This window comes from Mauremys reevesii, unplaced genomic scaffold (assembly GCF_016161935.1).
Source record: "Mauremys reevesii isolate NIE-2019 unplaced genomic scaffold, ASM1616193v1 Contig1, whole genome shotgun sequence".
Classification (NCBI taxonomy): domain Eukaryota; kingdom Metazoa; phylum Chordata; order Testudines; family Geoemydidae; genus Mauremys; species Mauremys reevesii.
The window spans coordinates 872,535-895,407 of NW_024100715.1; the positions used below are offsets into that span (position 1 = coordinate 872,535).

At 48.9% G+C, this 22,873-nt stretch overlaps 1 protein-coding gene across 1 annotated transcript in view; it reads right to left on the bottom strand.

Annotated features, from left to right (window-relative positions):
* Nucleotides 1–22,345, bottom strand: part of LOC120392501 (zinc finger protein RFP-like) — a 30,255-nt gene extending 7,910 nt beyond the window's left edge. The window contains exons 1-7 of the mRNA XM_039517301.1: nucleotides 22,307–22,345; nucleotides 15,146–15,570; nucleotides 9,609–9,704; nucleotides 7,592–7,822; nucleotides 5,927–5,949; nucleotides 2,248–2,363; nucleotides 574–606 (exon numbers count right to left, since the gene is read on the bottom strand). Coding sequence (XP_039373235.1) covers nucleotides 574–606; nucleotides 2,248–2,363; nucleotides 5,927–5,949; nucleotides 7,592–7,822; nucleotides 9,609–9,704; nucleotides 15,146–15,570; nucleotides 22,307–22,325 — 943 coding nt within the window. The 5' untranslated portion in view covers nucleotides 22,326–22,345. The remainder of the gene's footprint in view (nucleotides 1–573; nucleotides 607–2,247; nucleotides 2,364–5,926; nucleotides 5,950–7,591; nucleotides 7,823–9,608; nucleotides 9,705–15,145; nucleotides 15,571–22,306) is intronic.
* Nucleotides 22,346–22,873: the final 528 nt, after the last annotated feature.

Genomic DNA, 22,873 nt, shown 5'->3' on the forward strand with positions numbered 1-22,873 from the left:
GACTTTTCTGTTTTTAGGAAAGATCTGGGCAGCCACCAGTAATATGTTGCTCAGCTCCTGTCAAATGCAAAATTGAAACAAAACCTGAACTATGGCGCTGCCAATGAGCCTCCATAATTCACAGGAAACTTTTCACTCCCTGTAGTGGGGTGGTCACCCGCTCCTGCCCTGAGGGGCTTAAACCAGCCCAGGAGAGGGCTGTGGCTGGGGGCGAGCAGCTCCCAGGCTGATTGAGGAAGTGGGCACAGTTGGCCCTTATAAAAGGGCTGTGAGCCAGGCAGTCAGTCAGGGAGTCTCCTCTAGCTGTGGAGGGAGACGGGCCTGGCTGCTTGGGAGCGTACCAGGGTACCTGATGTGGGGAGACCCAGAAACTGTGGGGGTACTGCCAGGGGCAGCCCCCAAGAGAAAGGGGCACCAGGGTCTGGGAGGGACATGGGGGCCAGCGACAGGTGAGACACTGGCCGGCAGAGGGCTCTCTGGAAGCTGGTGAGCTAATTCCCTGGACAGCCAGCAGGAGGCGCTGTGGAGGTGAGCATTGCATCGTTACACTCCCCTTTGAGATGAGAAATTTACCTTTGTCCAACCGTTGTCTGGATGAGAGTGAGTCTAGAGGAAGAAATGGGGGAAAAAGACGAAATGTCAGGTGGTCGTGTTTAGGGATATATTCACATTGTTAATGTTCTAACACAAAAGCAAAATGAAAAGAAAACAAACTTTATGAAGTTCTAGTGAAGGAGGTTAAGTGCAATTCAGACCAGTACAAACCATTCCACACCTCACTAAATAACCCCAAACATTAAAAACTAAGGACACGACCTAAGGTGACATGACAGACCCAGAGATGTTTTACCAGCAATTACACACCTGTGGCTGGCCCATGGCAGCTGACGTGGGGTCGCAGGGCTGGGGCACTGGGGCTGTTTAGTTGAAGGGTAGCTGCTGGGGCTTGGGCAGAGGCCTGGGCTGTGGGACCCTGTGACGGGAGAGGGTCGCAGAGCCCAGGCTCCAGCCCGACCCCGAACCTCCTGAGCCGGAGTCAGCGGACACGGGCCAGCCACAGGTGTTTAATTGCTGTGTAGACAAACCCGCGCCCACTCCCAGAACCACGGCCCCGTCTTGGTCCCCGCTCTGGGGAGAGGGGGCACAGACAGGGGTAAGGGGGGTACCAGGTAAAATGTTTGGGGACCACTGGCTTTCAGCTCCCCCACTTGTAAAAATTCTTCCAGCGCCACTGCCTCTGCAATCCCTGCGCGGCTGGAGCCGCGCACGCCAGCTCGGCCTGCTGCGGGGGGAAGCCCCAAGCCTCCACACCCCCTCTCTGTCCCCCTGCGGGTGAGTGGTCAGCAACTGATTTTTAATGTGGGTCAATGGCCCGTGATAGAAAAACGGTTCCCCAGCCCTGCTCTGAAGCAAGAGAGGGACTGTGGTGACACCGGAGGCCTTGCAGACAAACAATCCAAACAAACATACTCCAGAAACAGTGAATTCAGCAGGAAGCTCCAGCTCAGGTTAACGTTCCAGGGCCGCCCAGGGGGTGGGAGGGGCAAGTGGGGCAATTTGCCCCAGGCCCCGGGCCCTGCAGGGGCCCCCACGAGAGTTTTTCAGGGCCCCTAGAGCAGGGTCCTTCACTTGCTCCGGGGGCCCTGGAAAACTCTCGCGGGGCCCAGGCCCCCGGAGCTTCTTCGCTCCTGGTCTTCGCTGGCCGGGGGGTCCTTCCTCTCCGGGACAGAAGGACCCCCCGCCGCCGAATTACCGCCGAAGCGGGACCCGCCGCCGGAGTGCAGCTGGGTCTTCGGCGGTAATTCGGCGGTGGGAGGGGGGTCCTTCCGTTCCGAGACCCGCCGCCGAGGTTCCCCGAAGACCCCCAGTGGGGGCTGCACTTCGGCGGCGGGTCCCGCTTCAGCGGTAATTCGGCGGCGGGGTTTCCCAGAACGGAAGGACCCCCCCGCCGCCGACTTACCGCCGAAGCGGGGCCCCCCGCCGCCGAAGACCCCGGGCCCCCAGAATCCTCTGGGCGGCCCTGTAATGTTCACAGCTGCTAGGAAAGGAAAACCCCCAGGGAGTCTGAATGCAGGCCGCTAACCCAGTGTGTGTGGGCCGTACTGAGAGCTGGGTAGGGAATTCATAGCTTCCAAATGATTAGCTGACTATCTCCATCCACAATCATTGTCCCTAAGAGATTTCCCCAGCTCTGTCAGTTATCAGTGTAACATAGGTGAGAAAATTCCCCAGGTGACTGGTTATTACCTTTGAATTTCTTCACTATAGTCTCCAGAGATGCATTTCTTTGAGAAGATTCCCAGAGTCTCCATTTCAGGTCAGAAGAAAAGGCCCCTGAGTTCTGAAACTTCTCCCTCTCGCATCTGAAGAACAACCCAGTGTTACTCGGTGTGGAGTTCGGTCATGTTTGTGTTTTACTAACATGTATTTTACTCTAGTGAATGGCTGTAGCTCAGCAGACCCTGGAGGTTAAATTCTCTGTTGCCCCAGCAATAGGTCCAGTACCAGCTTGGACACTACAAGCTTCCCCTTCATTCTGGTGAGACCGATACTGGAAAACTGCATCCAGTTCTGGTGTCCCCATTTTAAAATGGACGTTGAAAAAGTGGAGCCGGTGCAGAGAAGACCCACAAATCTGATTTGAGGGCTGGTGAAAGTGCCTTGTCCTGAGAGCTCCCTGGCACTTGAGTGTGGGGTATAAACACCGTCATGGGGAGAACAGACTTGGCACTAAAGGGCTCCTCAGTTTAGCAAACAAAGGCAGAACAAGGACCAATTGCTGGATGCTGAAGGCAGAGAAATGCCCATGGGAATCAGACAGACATTGTTAGCAGTGCGGGTGCATTAACCATTGGCAGAAACTGCCCAGGGAAGTGGTGGATTCTCCATCTCCTGACAGGGCACCAGAACAGGGGGGCTGTGGCCCCATCACATTTAAAAGTGGGCGAGCTCTGCTCTCTGCCTTGGTACCTGCCTTAAAGGTGTGTGATGGGGGAGGGGCAGAGAGGAGTGAGCGGGGGGTGGGGTCTTGGGGGAAGAGGTGGAGCAGGGGTGGGGCCAGGGTTTGGGCACCAATGGCCCCCCCACTTCTAGGCAGCCTAAAGGTAATAGGTAATAATTGGAGATCTTCCAATCTCCTAGAGCTGGAAGGGACCTTGAAAGGTCATTGAGTCCAGCCCCCTGTCTTCACTAGCAGGACCAATTTTTGCCCCAGATCCCTAAGTGGCCTCCTCAAGGATTGAACTCACAAGCGTGGGTTTAGCAGGCCAATGCTCAAACCACTGAGCTATCCCTCCCCCCCACAGCCTCAGGTGTTACTGTCTGTTGATGTCAGTAAATCAGGACTGACTGGCTTTCTGGAAGGTGCTTTAGTCAACACACGTGGGATTTAGTCCAATACAAGTCATTGGGCTGAACACAGGAATAACTGGGTGACATTTAAGGACCTGACACACGTCAGCACCAACTCTGTGGGTGCTCCAGGGCTCAGCACCCACTGGCAGCTCCACAGATCAGCTTCCCCCCACCCCCCTTCAGTGCCTCCTGTCCGCTAGCTGGCCCTGCCGATCAGCTCCTCCCACTGCCTCCCGCCCACCGGGGATCAGCTGTTCAGCAAGGGGCTGGGGGGAGGGGGGTGGACTCAGTGGAGCAAGGGTGGGAAGAGGCTGGGCAGGGCAGGAAGAGGCAGGGTGGGGTCTTGGGGGAAGGGATGGAGTGGGGGCAGGGCCCGGGGCAGAGCGGGGATCGAACACCCCCGGGGGAATGAGAAGGTCAGTGCCTGTGCGGTGATAGACAGGAGGTCAAATGTAATGATCTCATGGTCCTTTCTGGCCTTCAACTTTATGCATTTATGAAACTCAGTAACACCTTGTGGCAATGAGTTCCACGGGTTAATAATTGTGTTAAAAAAATGTATTTCCTTTTCTCAGCTTTACACTAGTTGCCTTTCAGCTGCACTGAACATCCCCTCGGTCTTGTAGTGTGAGTGTGGGAAGCAGGATCCCCTGACTTATATCCCGTACCCCACTGAAGGGAGATAATTAGGGACAATCCTTGTGGTGATGTAGATGCCCATCGTACCAGGACCTGGAGTGAGACCCACTATCCCATTTCAAAGATAATTTATGTTCTTATTTAGCTCTTTGGATACATACGATGGTCAGTCCACTAGCTCCGGGGTTCTCAGCTTACAAAGGCCAGTGTGTGTCCACCCCGCACTGGGGGACGGCAAACGACTGAATGAACCGGCACTGCCCAGGGAGCCGGGAGCAGTGGGAGTCGGTGCAGTTCTGGGGGGCAGGGCTGGAGCTGTGGGGAACTGGCTGGCGCCTTCTATTGCTGATTCGTCAATGGCTGGGGGATGAGCCATGTAACAAGGCCGGGCGGGTCCCTGCCCACAGGTGTCTGTGTCAGCGCAGGGCCTGTCAGGCTTGTAGCTCAACATCAGCATCACGGGGCGAGAGGCAGCCCAGGCTGGGGATCTGGAGGGCTCAGCAGTGCCACAGTCCAGGCTGCACCCCGGGACCCCGTCGCACTGATGTAAATCTCCCTTGTGGCCAATTAAACCGATTCCTCCTTGTTCTGCCCTCAGGGGACGTGAAGAACAACTGGTCACCGCTCTCTGCAGAACAGCCTCAGGCAGATCTGGAGACTGTTATCAGGCCCTGCCTCAGTCTCCTCTTCTCTAGACTGAACACACCCATTTATTGCAACCTTCCTCACAGCTTGTCCAGTCTAAACCTCGGGTCACTTCTGTTGCTCTGCTCTCAACTCTCCCCAATTTCTCCACGTCCTTCTCACAGGGCGGTGCCCAGAACTGGACACAGGATCCCAGCTGAGGCCTCCCCGTGGCAGGAAGGGGGGAACAACGTCCTCCTGTGTCTGACCCTGACACTCCTGTTAACACACCTGTGCTGGGTGCTCACCCCACATCAGCCCCCGGAAAGGGTGACGGAAGCAGAGAACGAGGAGATTGGGGAGACAGGCCACACACGGGGGGTTCAGGCCAGAGCAGTGACCCCTGGTTGGACGATGAAGCTCAGCTGAGCAGGTGGGGGCTGGGCTAGTGCAAAGCCAGGCAGGTGGCAGCAGAAATGGCTGCAGTGAGGAGTCTGCAGCCCCCCTGTGCACTCGACAGGGCAGGAGGGACCCAGGCAGAGAACAGGCTGCTGGGAGCCGGGCCTGGGGGAGGGAGTGTTAGACTCACAGGGCCAGAGGGGGCTGCCAGGGTCACCTGGTCTAACCCCCGTCAGAGAGCAGGGGGGAGACGAAGGCCTGTGGGAGGGGAGTGGGGAGCAGCCCAGGGAGGGAGCAGACGATGCCTGCATGTGGCAGGGTCCCTGGGCTGGAGCCTGGAGCAGTGGGCGGCTTGAGCTCCCCACCCAGCCCCGGCTGGAGCGGCATTGCCTGGGCAGTGGGGCCAGCGAGACTCTGCCCCCAGCAGGGGAACCATTCAGTGACCTGGCTGGGGGCTGAGTCACGCAGAGGAAGCTGCAGCTCCTGGGGGGAGAGATGAGGCTGCAGCGTGAGAGAGACAACGGGGGAGAGACGCCAGGGGAGGGGTTGGCCCTGGAAGAGCTAATCCCCAGAGCAGCCAGGAGGGGGCAGCACCTGCGGTGAATACAGCAACCTGGGACAGCATCCCATAATGAAAAACTCATTCTCCATCCCCGATCTCCTGAGGTCTCCGTTCCACCAGCCACACTACCAATAACACCCCTGTCTGTGGGTCAATCCAGAATAGAGCAGCCTGAGAAAAGAGTGAGTCTGGTCACAATGACAACAGCCCCGAGATTAGATGTAACGGAGGGAGATTGGGAACCAGCCCCACACTCTGCACTGCTGGGCCGTGGGGAGCCAGGTCTCATGTCCAAAATCCCTTCCCTGCCCTGGGAAGTGAAAGGGAGAGTGAGAAGGAGCCACCTACCTGCTCAAGGTGCCTTTGATGTCCTAGAGGGGAGAGAGAAAAGGAAATTCAGTCCCAGCTCTCACACTAAGGATCCCTCCTGCTCTGGAGGGGACTCACTTGGTCTTCACAGTTCAAGGTTCAAAGATAAATTATTGGTTATTTATTAACGCAAACAAAAACATTCAATGTGCAGCATTTGTTCTTTCGGAGAAGTGCTCTGACTGCAGGATGTGGGCCCAGGAAGTTTGTATAAGGAGGTACACAGGCTCTTTGTGTAGTGACATTTGCATAACCAGCTGGCACATGGAACCCGAGGGCTCAGTCTTGCGATGTGCTGAACAAGGATCTTCCTAACGCTCACAGGTGTGGGGAAGATCCCCTCCTGCAGACTCCAGTGGGGCCAGAGGGAGGGATGTCCCCATGCTGTGCTGCCCCCATGCTGTAAACTCTCCCCACTCACCCACAAACACTCTGAGTGCCTGTCCTGTGGGCTTCTTGACATGCACAGGAAGGTGGGGCTGGGTGAGAACAGTGGGTGTGGGGTACAGAGTAACACAGGGCCAATCACTATCCTACACCCCAGGTTCAATGCAGGAAACCTGAGGAGTGAAGAATGCTGCCCACAGCAGATACTGGTCACAACAAATAATCTGAATCTAGATATCAGCTAGAGAAGTCCAGGATGCTACGTTTTATTTCTCGTCTTTTTTTCTTTTTCTGCTAGTTAGAGGCATTTTTTGAAAAATAAAATCATCAGAAGGTTTTTGGAATTCTAACGACTACTTACACTTTCAGGTTACCATAAGTAACGAACAGCTTCCCTAACTAACTTCAGTTCTGGCAGGGAAAATCATCACAGCCTCAGACCCCATGTATCAATTTTAAAGCCAATATTTTCCCTTTTTCTGATATCTAGGAAAAGTGGCAAAATCTGGCTTTAAATTGAATCTTAGCTTCAATTGTAGTTATTTCCATAATTAAAGACTGGTTCCTCCTTTAATCTTTTGGTGTTAGAGTTTGGAACACAGGAAATGCCAGACTGGCTCACACCGGACGTCCATCTAATCAGTATTCAGTCTCCAAAGGTGGACAGTGCCAGATACTTCAGAGGAAGGTGTCAGATAATCTGCCTCCCACATTCTCATCCTTCTCTCTAACAGTTAGCGATTGGCTGAAGCAATGAAGCATGAGGTTTAATGTCACTCTGCGTATTCTTGTTATCTGTATAAATATCTGATCACTTTTGAGTTTTGCTAAATGCTTGGTCTCAGCAACATCTGGTGGCAATGAGTTCCACAGTCTAATTACGAGATGTGTGAAAAAGCATTTATTGGATCAGTTTTGAATTTGTCACCTTCTAATTTTATTGAATTTCCCTTTGTTCCTGCATTATGAGACAGGGAGAACAGAGTTTGGAGTCTGTGATTTTTGGAGGAGTCTTCTCCCAGTAGAATTCAAAAGAAGAATTTCTTTTCATTTAGGGCTCGATCCAATGCTCGTTGTACTCAAGAAGTATATTTCCATTGACTTTACTGGGCATTTTATCAAGCCCTTAAGGAAAAATAATGTACATTTTAGCAATACTGTATGTTCTGACCATTCACTCCTACACCCCAAAAGTGAAGGCTTAGGAGACTTTCTTGCCCTGTGAAAGGTTCTGGGGTGTTTTTAACACCGTCTCACCTGCAGGAATTCCCTCGCTGGCTGCTGGCACTTCTGCTCCATCTCACCGATCAGGGAACTGAAAGAAGATATTTCCTCAGATAATTTGGCAACATACTCAGCCCTCCCCTTTTCAATTTCCTTATTCAGCTCTTCCAGCTGGGCCAGCAGGTGTCGCTCTTGTTCCTCCAAAAACTGGCGCAGTTGCTGAAATTCAGCCACAATCTTCTGCTTCTCAGTTTCTAGCTGTTTCTGAAATGACGAGATACGAACAGGAAAATCACAGGTCAAGGACAAGACTACGGAGTGAGTCATGGGACATTTTATAAACCTATGGGATATTTTATGCATGAGGCAGCATGTCATTGCAACGCCACGGAATTTAACTTCTGATATTTTATGGAAAACATAGTCTATGCTCAGTAGACAGAAGATTTTCCAATAGATTTTCAAGAGTCCTAACTGGTGTTTAGAATATGAATTTTTCTTGCATGATTTGATAATCTATGATCTGTGGCTTCTAGAAAACCAGATCCTTCCAATAACAGGAAGCACAGCAGGTCTGGGATTCAGAACTGACTGGCAAGGATTATTTTAGTAGAGGAAACAGTAGAACCCAAACTAAGAAGCGCTAGACTTGAACTGGGGAACACAAGCTGTCTACAAAATAGAGAGAGACATAAAAGGGCATTTAAAAAAAAAGTACTAAAATTTCAGCTCCATCATTTGGTCTCATGAGTTCTGAAAACAGTTTTCGATACATAAAATTTGGCCCACCATAAATCTTGGATTTTAAGCCACAAAGGACCTTGAGCACAAATTGGGCTGCCGGGAAGACCCCTTTTTACACATGCAAATCTGAGTTTGCAGGTTGCTTAGGACTGAGTGCATGTGAACTGGACAGAAGCCCACCAATTCATGCTGTTTCTGGAGCACTCTCTGGCCCCGGATACTCTAGGAGCCAGGAAATCAGACCAGATCTGGACCCAGATCTTCTCCATGGCAATGTCTAGCAGCGATACCATTCCGGACCTGTTCCAAAGCTCACTGAACTGACCCGGAGTCTCTCCAATAACGTCCTTGTGCTTTGTCTTAGGCACTAAGTGAACCTCCTCCTCTGGGGCAGCAGATTGCTAGAGCAGCTGCACTGATTGGCCAGCTGTGGTTCTCTCTGTTCAAAGTGCAGCTGGCCAAAAAACTGGGGATTGGGGGAATTTGCAAAAATAATTGAAATTTCAACGTTGTTTCCATTTCTCAGTTTTCAAAATGGAACTTCTTTTGATTTGTTTGAAAAATATGTTGAAATAACTTTTGAAACATGTCACATTTTTCTTTCTCCCTTTTCCCAACATGGAAGAAAATAATGTTCATTTCCCCCCATTTTTCTTTTTAGTACGTCCTCTCTCTACCTCTTCAAAAGAGCTCCCAGTTTTGAAAAAGTGGCAAAAAGGAAAAGGAAAAACTAAGGGGAAAGAATGGGAAATTATTCACTTTAGTGCGCTCAGTCGAAAAAAGGGCTAAAAGAGAAAGAAAGAGATAAAAAAAAATATGAACAGTTTTTAAAATTTCAGCTTTTTAAAAGCAAAATGAAAATTTCAGTTTGAAATGACACAAAAATGTTTGTTTCATTTTGAAACTTCCTGTCAAAAAATTGAAACACTTGTTGCAAGTGACTTTTTCCCATGAAAAAAGTTGTTTTCTACTAAACCCCTTTTATCAACAGGAAGCGTTTTTTGGTTGAAACTTTTCAACCAGCTTTAGTTGAAAGACTAAAGGAGAAACTACTGTTAAGTAAACAAATTACACTCGAATTATCAGAGTTTTAATCATCCAAATATTGTCACTCTCTTTAATGCAGCATTTTCCTGCTGACTCTCAATTAAAGCAGAACAGTTTTTCTTTACAATGAGAAGAAAGAAGTGATCATCTTTCACGGGTGAGAACGTGTTACTCACTATTCCTCTGATGACACTCAGACTAAGCCGTGGATTGATAATGTCCCTGTGCACATCTGCGTCTGAGTAAGAACGGCACCTACCAGTAGTTCATGGCTTTTATCTTCCCCACTCAATTTAAATGTCAGAATCTCTTCGCTCTCTTTCTTCAAACTCTCCAAACGGCTCCGAATTTGTTTCTAATTAAAGAAAAACTGGTTTAGTTTTGGTTGTTTTTGGAGGATTTCCCCCCATTTGTTTATATTTGCAAGAATATCAAATACATAATAAAATGGTGGGTGCTCTAACCACGACTGTACAGTCAGTCTCACGCTTGTGGTCTCTCTCTCTCTCTCTGGCCCAAATGACTCTTTATCCCCAGTGCAATAGCTATTACAGCGGGGAGGGAGGGAGCCCCACACCACACTACCCATGGGTAGGGCACTCCCCTGAGAGATGGCAGATCCATTTGAATCTCTTCTCCTCATCAGGTGGAGGAGGGACTTGAATCAGTGTTTCCTACTTCCCAGGTGGGCACCCTAACCCCTGGGCTAAGAGTCAGGAGGGAGGCTGCCTCTGTGTGTACCAGCTTGTGGGGCCTGAAGTGGCAGGTGTGTTCAGAGGCCACCTACCAGGTTGGGCCCCACCCTCTACCTAGGCAGCCGAACGCCTGTCTTCCTCCAGACTGTGAATCGCTCTAGGGCTTAGGTGGGAACTAGGCGTCTGGATGCCTAGCGGGAGGCAGCACTGCAGTGTGCGTGCCTAGAAATATAGGGATGGTGTAAAAGCTGGAATGAGCCAAAACAACATTTTAGTCACTAAAATTGTTGCAAAAACCAGCAGGTGTTTTTACAGACAGTTAAGAACAATATTTTAGTGATGAGAACAGACTCATAACACATTGTGCTCCTGGGGGAATTCAGTGCCGCTGCGCAATGCAGGATTTTGCAGAAATTAATGTTGGGCACCGAAAATTTCCTTTTTCCCCCCAGAAATGGGCTGCCGAGACGTTGGCCACCACTAGGGGCTGCTGGACTTGGCAGAGCCCAGATCTCAAACAGAGACAATCCCAGGGGGAGGGAACGGGAGTGTTCCCAGCAGCTGCTGCGGTTGCCAGCCCGCCCCGAAGGCAGGAAGGGGGCAGCAGCGAGCAGGAAACTCCGGGACCCAGCATGAGGCTGTTTCTCCTTCTGGGTCCCTGGGCTCTGGAGAGGTCGGGTCTGTGAGTGTCTGTGCTGCGCCGGGGGGAACCTCGCAGCTGGGCTCTGGGGGAGACGGGCTGTGAGTGTGTGGGCCGGGGAGGGCTCCACAGCTCGGCTCTGGGGTCGGAGGAGGCAGAGAAGCAGGAACTGGGTTGTTGTTGGGGTTTCTTTAACTCTCTACCCCGGGGAAAAAATTGTGTGTGTGTCTGTATTGTTACAGACAGACTTGCTGACAGGTATTTTGAAATAAATTACGAAAATAATTGAAACTGGTGTGATTGTTTAGTGTTATTTTGACAAATAAAATTTGCAGAATCTTAAAATATTGTGCACAGAATTTTAAATGTTTTGGTGCAGAATTCCCCCAGAAGTAACATTCTCATTAACTCATTTTGGCTCAAAACCATATTTTAAACCCCAAAAGACCTTGAGGACAATATTTTATCACTGAGAACTGATTACTAGCACAGTTATTAACCCATTCCAGCCCAGAACCAGTTTATAAACACCAAGAAGGACCTGGGACACATGGTTCCAAAGTGGCCCAGAGGATGAGATCTGTAACCAGAGCACATTGCCTTGTGGACAATATTGTACCACTGAGAACGGATTAACAGCTGACTGTCCTTAACCTCTTCCAGCCCAGAGCCAGTTTTTGAATGCTAATAGGAGTCAGGAATAAGTTCTGAAGTGGCAAAGGGACAACATTTATACATGTAGCTCATTACCTTGAGGACAATAGTTTAGGAATAAGAACTGATTAGCAGCACACTTTTGTTAACCCCTTCCAGCCCAGAGCCAGTTTTTGTACACCAATAGGGACCTGGAACAATCGGTTCTGAAGTTGCACAGGTGTAGGAAATTATTACATATTGTACATAGAGATGAGAATACATAATGCTAATGAGAGACCCAGGTAATTTATCTTTGATGGGGCATTCTGGGTAACAATTAGCTTTATTACTAAAGCCGCACAGGACACATGGTTCCGAAGAGACACAGGAATGGCATTTTGATAAATAAAATTGGTTCCAAAAAGAGCAGATACTGTGGCAGACACTTAAGAACAACATTTTAGTAACGAGAACAGACTAATCAAACATCACTATTAAGCTGATCTGGCCCAGAACCTCTTTTTTAACCCCCAAACGGGTCCAGAACACACAGTTCTGAAGTGGCTCATGGGACCAGAATTGTTGGTGTCACTAGGCATGACTCTAGGTAACTCAGGAGGGTGGAAAACCATAAGTGTCAATAAAGCCTTCCTGTAGTAGGCCTAAATGAACTAAAGTCACTCCATGTCTGACCAAAGTGCTTCCATGTTTATGTTTGAACTTTAATCAACCTAACAAGCCAGTAACCGAGAATGGAATGTGTAGCAGCTAGTTATCAGTGCAACACTGATACCAGGAGGCAATAATAAGGCCTGCTTGCACCTGGCTAAGAGGAGGGGGGGGAGGGCAGAATAACAAATCAGAGGGAGTAAAACAAAATAACCGGTCAAGAAAAAGTCACTAACGAGATGATTTGTTTGTTGCCAAGTATGACTTAACTGCTTAATGTAATTGGTACTTGCATGATGTATTTGCTATAGAAAAATAGACGGGAGGGGGAAGAAGGGGGGTAAAGGGGAGGAGTGTGGGGGGTAATGGGAATGCTTAGCTGAAATCATGTATAAGAAGGGAAAAACGGCTTGTATCGGTGTGCAGGATTTGAGATTGCTATGTCTCCCTTGCACGTTATTTGGGCTCAAATAAACTTTGTCTGCTTCTCCACCTTGGTGTGTTTATTGGAGCGAAGCACACCGGGCAACGAACCGCTGTTACTGCCTCGAGCATTCTGTGCCGGCAACAGAATGATATGCATAACACAACTCACTGAGAACAATGCTATCAGGACCGTCCTTAGGATTTGCGGGGCCCTGCACAGCATTATTAAACGGGTGCCCCTCTGCTCCACTGACGGTGGTCCCCAGCCGGCGCTGCTGACCCCAGTGTGTCGAGGGGGCACAGCCACCACCCCCGCGCCCGGACCCCCAGAACCTCCCCCCCATTGCTGACACACACCGGCAGTAGCTCAAGACAGGCTTCACGCTGTCACATGGGGGCTGCATCTTGCCAGAGCCTACGGCCCTCCTGCAGCCCCTCGCCACTCCTGGCTCCTCACGGGCATTGTGACAGGAAGTACCAAGCAGTAACAACAACAACAATAATATGTGTGTGTGCGCGTGACAGTGTGTGTGTGAGTATGTGTGTGAGAGAAAGAACCTCTGTGTGACAGTGTGTGTGTGTTGGGGAGTGTGAGACTGTGTCTGTGTGACAATCTGTGTTGGGGGACTGTGACTCGTGAGAGGCCGAGTGTATGTGGGTGTGAGAGTCAGTGTGTGTGTGAGAGACTCTGTGTGTGTGTGTGTGTGTGTGTGTGTGTGTGTTAGGGAAGTGTGAGAGACAGTGAGCGCACTGGTACTTTAAGTCCCCCCCCCCCCCACTCACGAGGAAGTTTCACTTCTCCTGTCTTGGCCCTGGTCCGGCCCCCGCCAGAGACGGAGTGGTGCAGGCAGGCAGGGTGCAGGGAGGGACTCTGCTGCAGGCAGCGGTGGGCTCCCCGGGGCTGGGGCGGCAGAACTGAGCCGGCTGAGGAACGAGTGAGGAAGGGGGCAGGGTTGGGGTTGGGGAGAAGCCCAACGGCCCAGCACAAGGGAGGGGGCGGAGAAGAGAGGAGCCAGCTACGGCCAGCAAGGGGCAATGGTGCCCCAAATTTTCCAGTGCCCTACGCAGCCGCGTGTGCCGCGTATGCCTAGGGACGGCCCTGAACGCCATCCCACGGAAATCCTTTTCTGAACCCACCTTCAAGTGCCAGTTAATGGCAAAAAATAGCTTTATTTTTTCTGAGGTGGCACAAGGGACCAAAATGATGCACACACAGTGGTGTGCCAGCTGTAAATGCAAGCCTGCACTGCATGCCCGACCGCCTGTGTATTGTCTGACTGGCCCCTGCAGGCTGGGTCTGACACGCGGGATGATTCCTCCAGCCCCGATGTACAACACTATTTTGTTCTTCTCACAGCAGGACCTCACACACAGTGCATGCGAGATAATGTTTACACCGCATGGAGGACGCCATTTTGGACTGCCTAAGGCATGTGAGTTGTTGCCTGGCTTGCTAAACCTGTCACGGCCTGCGACTGTACACGCCATACAACTAACTGAGAACAACACTACAGGAAACCTTCGCTGAAGCCACCTTTAGGGGCCCGTTCCAAGCTCCATCCGGCTTTATAAAGAAAACTGCCCAGAACACTCGGTGCCGAAGAGACACAAGGAACAGAAATATGCCAGAAACATCTTAATAAATGAAATTGTTGAAAAAACAGTGGCTACTGTGGCAGACACTTCAGAACAATCTTTTATTAATGAGAACTGACTAGTTACACGCGGTTATTAACCCTTTCCAACTCAGAACCTTTTATTTGAACACAGAAAAGGACCTGGAACACACGGTTCCAAAAGCGCTCGGGGACCAAAGTGATTCACGTAATACAACTCACTGAGACTAATGCACTAACGCAGAAAACCTCTTCCAAATCCAGCTGCAAGTGATGGTTTCAGGCAGTAAACGGCTGTATCAGTAAATCCGCCCAGAACACTCCGTTCCGAGGCAGCACAGGGGACAAAAATGATACTCACGATACAACCGAGACTAATGCTGGGCTACAGAACACCCCGACAAATCACCTGTTCAACAAACAGCTTTATTAACAAAACCACCCACAGACTCCGCTCCGAAGTGGCTCACGGGACCCAAATAAATGGAAATGGCTGGAATGGCATTTTAATAAAAACAACTCAGTGGAAACAGTCAGACAATAATGGGAACGTTACTGTAGTCATGAGAGCTGATTAACAGCTGAGTGTCATTAACCCATTCCAGCCCAGAACCATTTTCAAACCAAGGAGGAGCCTGAACAGTCAGTTCTGAAGTGGCTCACACCATCTTGTCAACTGTTGGAAACGGGCCATCCTGATTATCACTACAAAAGTTTTTTTTCCCCTCCTGCTGATAATAGCCCACCCTAACTGATTAGTCTGTTAGAGCTGGTATGGCAACACCCAGTTGTTCATGTTCTCTGTGTATATATATCGTCCTACTGTATTTTCCACTCCATGCATCAGATGAAGTGGGTTTTAGCTTTTCCACTGCATGCATCAGATGAAGTGGGTTTTAGCCCACGAAAGCTTATGCCCAAATAAATTTGTTAGTCTCTGAGGTGCCATAAGGACGCCTTGTTTTTTTTTAAACAATGTGTTATGTCTGTTCTCATTGCTAAAGAATTGATTGTAAGGGTGTCTAACCGTATCCGCTGGTTTTTGCCAAAATTTATTTTATTAAAATGCAGTTCCTGGCTGTTCCAGCTTTTACACCGTCCCGTGATTTCTTACCTTGTAATTCTCAGCAGCCTCCTCTATGAGAACCGCAGGGTGTCCTTTGTGATCTTGGGACAGATGGCAAACCACACAAATGAGTGTTTGATCCTTTTGGCAGAAGACTTTTAAATTCTCCTTGTGTTTTTCACACACAGTCTCAACGTCTGGTTCTTTTGTTAACTCCAGTGTAAGTTTTCTGGAAGCTTCTACAATATTCTTTAGCTGTCTGTTTGGTTTGAGGTTTCGCCGGGAGAAGGTTTCTCTGCACTCAGGACAGTGGAAGTCTGTACTCAATCCTTCCCAGCACTGAGTGATGCAGGCCTGGCAGAAATGGTGCCCACAAGCTAGAGACACTGGGTCTTTGAAATAATCTAGACACACTGAACAAGTCAGTTCAGCGAGGAGCAGTTGTGTTGGAGTCGCAGCAGCCATGGCTGCTTCTGCAGAGAAGAGAGGAATTTAGTTTCCTTTTATTGTTCTCAGAAATGGGCTGATTCTGAACTTTGCACATGAAGCAGGCGTTCCCTGTGCATTCGTTGTCTCATGTTACTCTTGGGAGGCTGGAACAGGGCCGGATTAACTTTTTGTGGGTGCGGCACCAAACAAATTTGTGGGCCCCCACTGGGGAAATAGGGCACGTGATGGGGGCGGTCGGCAGAGCGAGGGGCTGGTTGGGGACAATGAGGCGCAGCGGGAACGGCCCCACTCAGCCCAGCACAAGGGCACTGTTTACAAACCCACAACTGCTAGACGCACACTGGCCGCCCAGACCTGTGCTGCCAGCGTGTCCCTTCCACACTGCCCCCCTGCCCAGTGCCCGGCCCCCCTGCCAAGCACCTCTCGCCCACAGACCTCCCCCACAGATCCCAGCGCCCCCTCAGCCAGAGACCTCCCCCACAGATCCCTACGCCCGGTGCCCCTTCGCCCAGAGACTTCCCCCACAGATCCCAGCGCCCTCACCCAGAGATCTCACCCACAGATCCCTACGCCTGGCACCCCCTCGCCCAGAGACCTCCCCCATAGATCCCTACGCCCGGCGCCCCCTCGCCCAGAGACCTCCCTCACTGATCCCTATGCCCGGTGCCCCCTCACCCAGAGACCTCCCCCACAGTTCCCTACGCCCGCACCCCTCCCACCCACCCAGAGACCTGCCCCACAGATCCCTATGCCCGGCATCCCCTCACCCAGAGACCCCCACAAATACCTACGCCCGGTGCCCCCTCACCCAGAGACCTCCCCCACCGATCCCTACGCCCGGCATCCTCACCCAGAGACCCCCACAGATCCCTATGCCCGGTGCCCCTCACCCAGAGACCTCCCCACAGATCCCTACGCACGCGTCCCCTCACCCAGAGACCCCCACAGATACCTACGCCCAGCACCCTCGCCCAGAGACCTCCCCCACAGATCCCTACGCCAGGCGTCCCCTCACCGAAAGATCTTCCCCCACAGATCTGGCCAGGTGGAAGTATTTCAGAAAAGGATGCGGGGGTTATAGTGGATCACAAATTGAACATGAGCCAACATGATGTAGGTGCAAAAAATGACTAATATTATGGGGTGTATTAACAGGAGACTTGTATGTAAGATATGGGGCATCATTGTCTACTATGATCAGCCCTGGTGAGGTCTCAGCTGGAGTATTGTGTCCAGTTCTGGGCACTGCACTTTAAGAAAGACGTGGATACATTGGGCAGAGTCCAGAGGAGAGCCATGAAAGCGATAGGTTTGGAAAACCTGATCTAGTGAAGCAAACGCCAAGATGTCTGTAGATTTCAGCAGGATTTGCAACAGGCTCCAAATGCATATTACAAAAAGATATACACGTTATTCCCAAGAGGTAGTCATCCGATGCCCGTACGCGACAAAATCCATTGCCATATGTAAGGGGACTGTTGCCCCCTTACTAACATTCAGTGGGGGTGTTTGGTTGCTAGCTCCCAGCACTAAAAGGGGAGGGGTCGATGGCAAATCAGGACCCTGAGACTGACAGTCCCCAGGAACAATGGCAAGAGGCCAATGCTCCAGGTCAGCCTGATTGACAGGGCAGGCCGGCTAATCAGGGAGACAGAAGGCCAGTGTGGGTCCCGTCCTCCGTGTGAGCAGGAATGTGCCTGAGTCAGACAGAGTGGGGCCGAGATAAGGAGAAAGCAGGGGCCTAAGCTGAGCTGGGGAGCAGAGCCGGGCCAGATCCAGAGGGGCCAGAGCTGCACCCACAGAGCCAGAGGCACAGCAGATCCTGTGCTGGGAGCAGAGCTGCAGCCAGAGAGCCAGAGGCATGGCCCCAGTGGTTTCTCCAGGAATTGAAATTAGGGGGGGTGTTTGAATTTACAGGGGTGGGGTGTCAGGACCAATGAGATATATAAAAGAGAGACGAATAAAGTAAATGTTTTGTTAGGATTATGCAAATTTAACATAAGAATAATGCAAGTTACACCAAAACACATAACAGGTCTAGATTTCTAAAAAAATATACATTTAAAAAAAAAGTATTTAAATTGATTTTTGAAACGTAAGCCATCATGGGGTAAGAGGAAAGTCCTCTCATGGATCAGTAACTGGTTAAAAGATGGGAAACAAAGGGTAGGAATAAATGATCAGTTTTCAGAATGGAGAGAGATAAATAGTGGTATCCCTGAGGGGTCGGTACTGGGACCAGCGCTGTTCAACGTATTCATAAATGATCTGGAAAAATGGGTAAACAGTGAGGTGGCAAAATTTGCAGATGATACAAAACTATTCAAGATAGTTAAGTCCCAGGCAGACTGCGAAGAATTACAAAGGGATCTCATAAAACTGGGTGACTGGGCAACAAAAATGGCAGATGAAATTTAATGTTGATAAATGCAAAGTAATGTACATTGGAAAACAATCTCAACTATACATACAAAATGAAGGAGTCTGAATTAGCTGTTAACACTCAAGAAAGATCTTGCAGTCATTGTGGATAGTTCTCTGAAAACATCCACTCAGTGTGCAGGGGCAGTCAGTGATTCCCAGCATTCTGTTTGCTTTTTTAAAAAGAACAGGAGCACTTGTGGCACCTGTCAGGGACTCGAACCCCGACAGCGAAGTTCGTTGTCTGACCGCAGAGAGACAGGCAACACCAGCAAGGTCCGATCAAAAGCTCTTTATTGACAAGTGCACGCATCAATAGAGAGCAGCTCGTCTCCAGAGAGAACCAACTGCACTTTACTTCTTAGTATCAGCCTATATAGACAGTTTTATTACGTCATAGATCATTCACTTGAACAACCCACCCCCTTTTTCTAACAACTAGAAATTAGACACCTTTAATATACACACATGCCTAATCTTCTATGTCTACAGCATTAAATTGTTAATAATATCTTAACAAGCACCAAAAGTTAGGAATGTAGGGGAGTTAAAAACAAACCGAAGACTAAAACCAGGGAGTGAATAAGGACGCTGGGAGGCTGGGGTTTCTTATCAGTTCTTCAAACACTGTTCCTAACCCAGCACAGCTGGTACTATGCCAGGAATGCAACCCCTCACTTATCTCACTTTTTCCCAGGGCTTTGTGAGACATGCTACTTCTAAGTATTTTTCACTCCAGGATTACCCAGAAGCCCTTGTTAGCCTGACTTCGGTCAGGTTGGCATAACTGGTTTTGTGCTACATCTTTATTCAGGCCTAACACACCTTAGAGACTAACACATTAAAATATCATATTGCCTCTATATAAATCCATGGCACATGTACACCTTGAATACTGTGTGCAAATCTGGTTACCCCATCCCAAAAAAGACATACTGGAAATAACAAAGATGGGCAACTAAAATTATTAGGGATATGAAACAGGAGAAGAAATTAAAATGACTGGGAATTTTCAGCTTAGAAAAGAGTCAACTAAGGGGGGATATTCTAAAATCTTGACTGATGTGAAGAAAGTGAGTAAAGTAAATGTTTTGTTAGGATAATACAAGCTTAACATAAGGAAAATGCAAGTTACATCAAAACACATAACAGATCTAGATTTCTAAAAAAATATATAATTTAAAAAAAATGTAATTAATTTAAATTGACTTTTGAAAAGTAAGCCATCATCGTGTAAGAGGGAAGAGCCTCTCATGGATCAGTAACTGGTTAAAAGATGGGAAACAAAGGGTAGGAATAAATTATCAGTTTTCACAATGGAGAGAGATAAAAGTGGTATCCTTGAGGGGTCAGTACTGGGACCAGTCCTATTCAACATATTCATCTGGAAAAATGGGTAAACAGTGAGGTGGCAAAATTTGCAGATGATACAAAACTATTCAAGATAGTTAAGTCCCAGGCAGACTGCGAAGAGCTACAAAGGGATCTCACAAAACTGCGTGACTGAGCAACAATATGGCAAATTAAATTCAATGTTGATAAATGCAAAGTAATGCACATTGGAAAGCAATCTCAACTATACATACAAAATGATGGCATCTGAATTAGCTGTTAACACTCAAGGAAGAGATCTTGGAGTCATTGTGGATAGTTCTCTGAAAACATCCACTCCATGTGCAGCAACAGTCACAAAAGCAAACAATGTTGGGAATCATTAAGAAAGGGATAGATAATAAGACAGAAAATATCATATTGCCTCTATATAAATCCATGGTATGTGCACACCTTGAATAGTGTGTGTAGATCTGGTCACCCATCCTAAAAAATATATATTGGAATTGGAAAAGGTACAGAGATGGGCAACTAAAATGATGAGGGTTATGAAACAGGAGGAGAGATTAAAGTGACTGGGAATTTGCAGCTTAGAAAAGAGATGACTAATGGGGATATGAGAGAGGTCTACAAAATCTTGACTGGTGCGAAGAAAGTGAATAAGGAAATTTTATTTAATCCTTCACATAACACAAGAACTAGCAGTCACCCAATGAAATTAATAGGCAGCAGATTTTAAAAAAACAAAAGGAAGTATTTCTTCACACAATATAAAGTCAACCCAGGGAACTCTTTGCCAGGGGATGCTGTGAAGACCTAAACTATAACAGGATTTTAAAAAGAACTAGATAAATTCCTGGAGAACAGGTCCATCTGTGGCTATTAGCTAGGATGAGAGGGATGCAACGCCATGCTCTGAGTGTCCCTAGCCTGTTTGCCAGAAGCTGGGAGTGGGCGACAGGGGATGGATCACTTGATGATTCCCTGTTCTGTTCATTCCCTCTGAAGCACCTGGCCTTGACCACTGTTGTAAGACAGGGTACTGGGCTATATGGACCATGGGTCTGACCCAGTATGAACATTCTTATGTAAAAATTAATTATAATAAAAATGTTTAGCACAGAAACTCCCCAACATAATGACCTCCCAAGATAGCAACAATGTGAGATAACAACCTTGGCAAATACTACATTTTAAAAATGTTGGCCTACTGGGAAACATATTTATATAAGTTTCCATTCCCAGTCACAAATCTAGCATTCTGGAGCAAAGTGACTAAAATATAGTCCAACAAACAAATGTTTATTTAACATGCCCCTCACTTTTCCCTCCACCGCACTCCACTCACCGGTGTTGTCCTTGGTCAGTGGAGACAGAGTTCAGAGGTGCTTTCACGTGAGTACACCTTCCAGGTGGGGGACAAAAAGGCACAGATTGCTCTGGCCACGGCTGTTTGTTGTGCCACCGTTCACTCCACCACTCTTGCCAATGGCCCTGCACAGTCACCTTCTGCTGTCACCTACCACTGTGACCTCTCCGAGTTGGTCTCTTGAGGTTCCACCAGCTCTCAGTGATTTCAGCTGAGCTCTCAGTGTGGGAACCTTGCTGCTAGTGCAGTCTGGGCTGTCTCTTACACAAAAACACTGTACCCACAGGAACACTGTCCCCACAACAGGACTAAGCACTTAGACCTGATTGTCAGTGATTTCAGCTGCAGCGGTCACTTAACAGAACAAAAGACTCTCTATGGAGCCTAATCAGCTCTGTCTTTAAACAGTGGAGAGGGACAGGTCCCCACCCTCTCTCTTGATGCCTTCAAATCATCACAGGCTAAGTACAGTTCTACTGCCCTTTACTCATACAATAAGAACAACATTTCATCCCCTCTTCCCCCCACATTCAAGTGGTTTGTAACCCAACCCCAGCCAAAATCTATCACTTGGACAACACAACTCTGTTTGCTGGATACCTAGGTAGATTAGGTGTGAATGTAAATATAATCTGGCCCTGAAGCCTTAGCCCCCAGCTCATCACTAGCTGTCAGGGAGAGCTCATTGAGACTTTGCTTACAAATCATCATTTGAAATTATTAGGTTGGCCAACATCACCGAAATGAATGCACTGACATCATAAAAAACAGCTGTATAAGGAAGCAAGGAAGCTAGTCTATGTTCATACTTTTCAAATCTATTATACTTTTTCAGATACACATTTTATCATACACTGTATAAGCTTTTAAAGTGTGTATTAATGTTTTAGTTTAAATTCAGATTTCCAAACAGTCACTAAATTGGTATGTAACTAGCTCACAAAACTGGGGGGGGGGGTGTTGGGAAAATTCAGGGGGGGTGTAGGGAAATCACTGTGGCTGAGGCTGATCCGCCCCCCGAGCTCTGAAGCTGGCACCTCCCACTAGCAGCAAATTTCCTCACTTTCATGCTGTTGGGCAGGGGCATTGCTGCCTTCAGTTGACGCCAGGCAGCAGCCGCCTCGCTCTGCTCTGCTTTGCAGCCAGGACAAACACCCAGGTTTGGCGAAGAAGTAGGGATGGCCGAGACAGAGCTGGAAAAGGGGCCTGTCCTGGCCAAAATGGGGCGTATCATCACCCTAGCCAGCCCGGCCCTATTGTTCTCAGCTGGCCCCGCACTCCCCTGTTTCGTGCCCCACTGTCCCTAGCCGGCCGCTTGCTCCAGGGTACCCCATAGAGAACATGGCCTGGTGAGCTCAGCCTCCCTGCACCAGCCTCCCCTCTGCAGTATGGGGAGTCCCTGAGGTGAAACCCACCCTGTGATGGTACCTCCCATAAGGCTTCATGGAAATATGCTTAGAATGTGTTTTATGGTAAATATGCCATGTAGCATATCTCTGTAAAGGTTCTGATCTACTGAATGTATTAATACTATTTGTATGCATGTGTCATTTTTATATTTGAAGTTATGAATGTTACGAATGTTGGCTGGGTACTGGCTTGGTTTCTGAATAACCTTAGGGTATGGCTACACTTACGGTTTGCAGCGCTGGTCATCCAGCTGTGTAGGAGCAGTGCTGGTGTGTGGCTATATTAGCAGCGCTGCTGGGAGTGATGCGTTATGGGCAGCTATCCCAGCATTCAAGTGGCCACAACGTGCTTTTCAAAAGAGGGGGGTGGAGTGGGGTCTAGTGTGACAGGGAGCGGGGGGAGAGAGAGAGTGGATTTTTGGAGCTAACACTGTGTGTTTAGCTTCCTGACTTGAAAAATCAGAACATGTTTCCAACCCCTTAGTCTTAACTCTTAATTGCAAACAGCCTGCAGCCAACACGACTCCCTGCTGTTTCATTCCCTCCCTGCCTGCAATCTCATTTGATTGTTTACAGCCAGGTACAGATGATCACAGCAAACAGGAGCTCTGTTTGTTTTTTAGATAAGCGGCAACTGCAACGGCAACGGAGCTCCGCACGGAGCTCGTTCACAACAAAACAAAGAGAGGCTGCATAACAAAACAAAGGGAGTAATTTATAAAAGCATTCTGGGATACATCCTTATACCCTGGAGGCCAATAACAGCGCTGGTGTGTGGCCACACTTGATGAACAG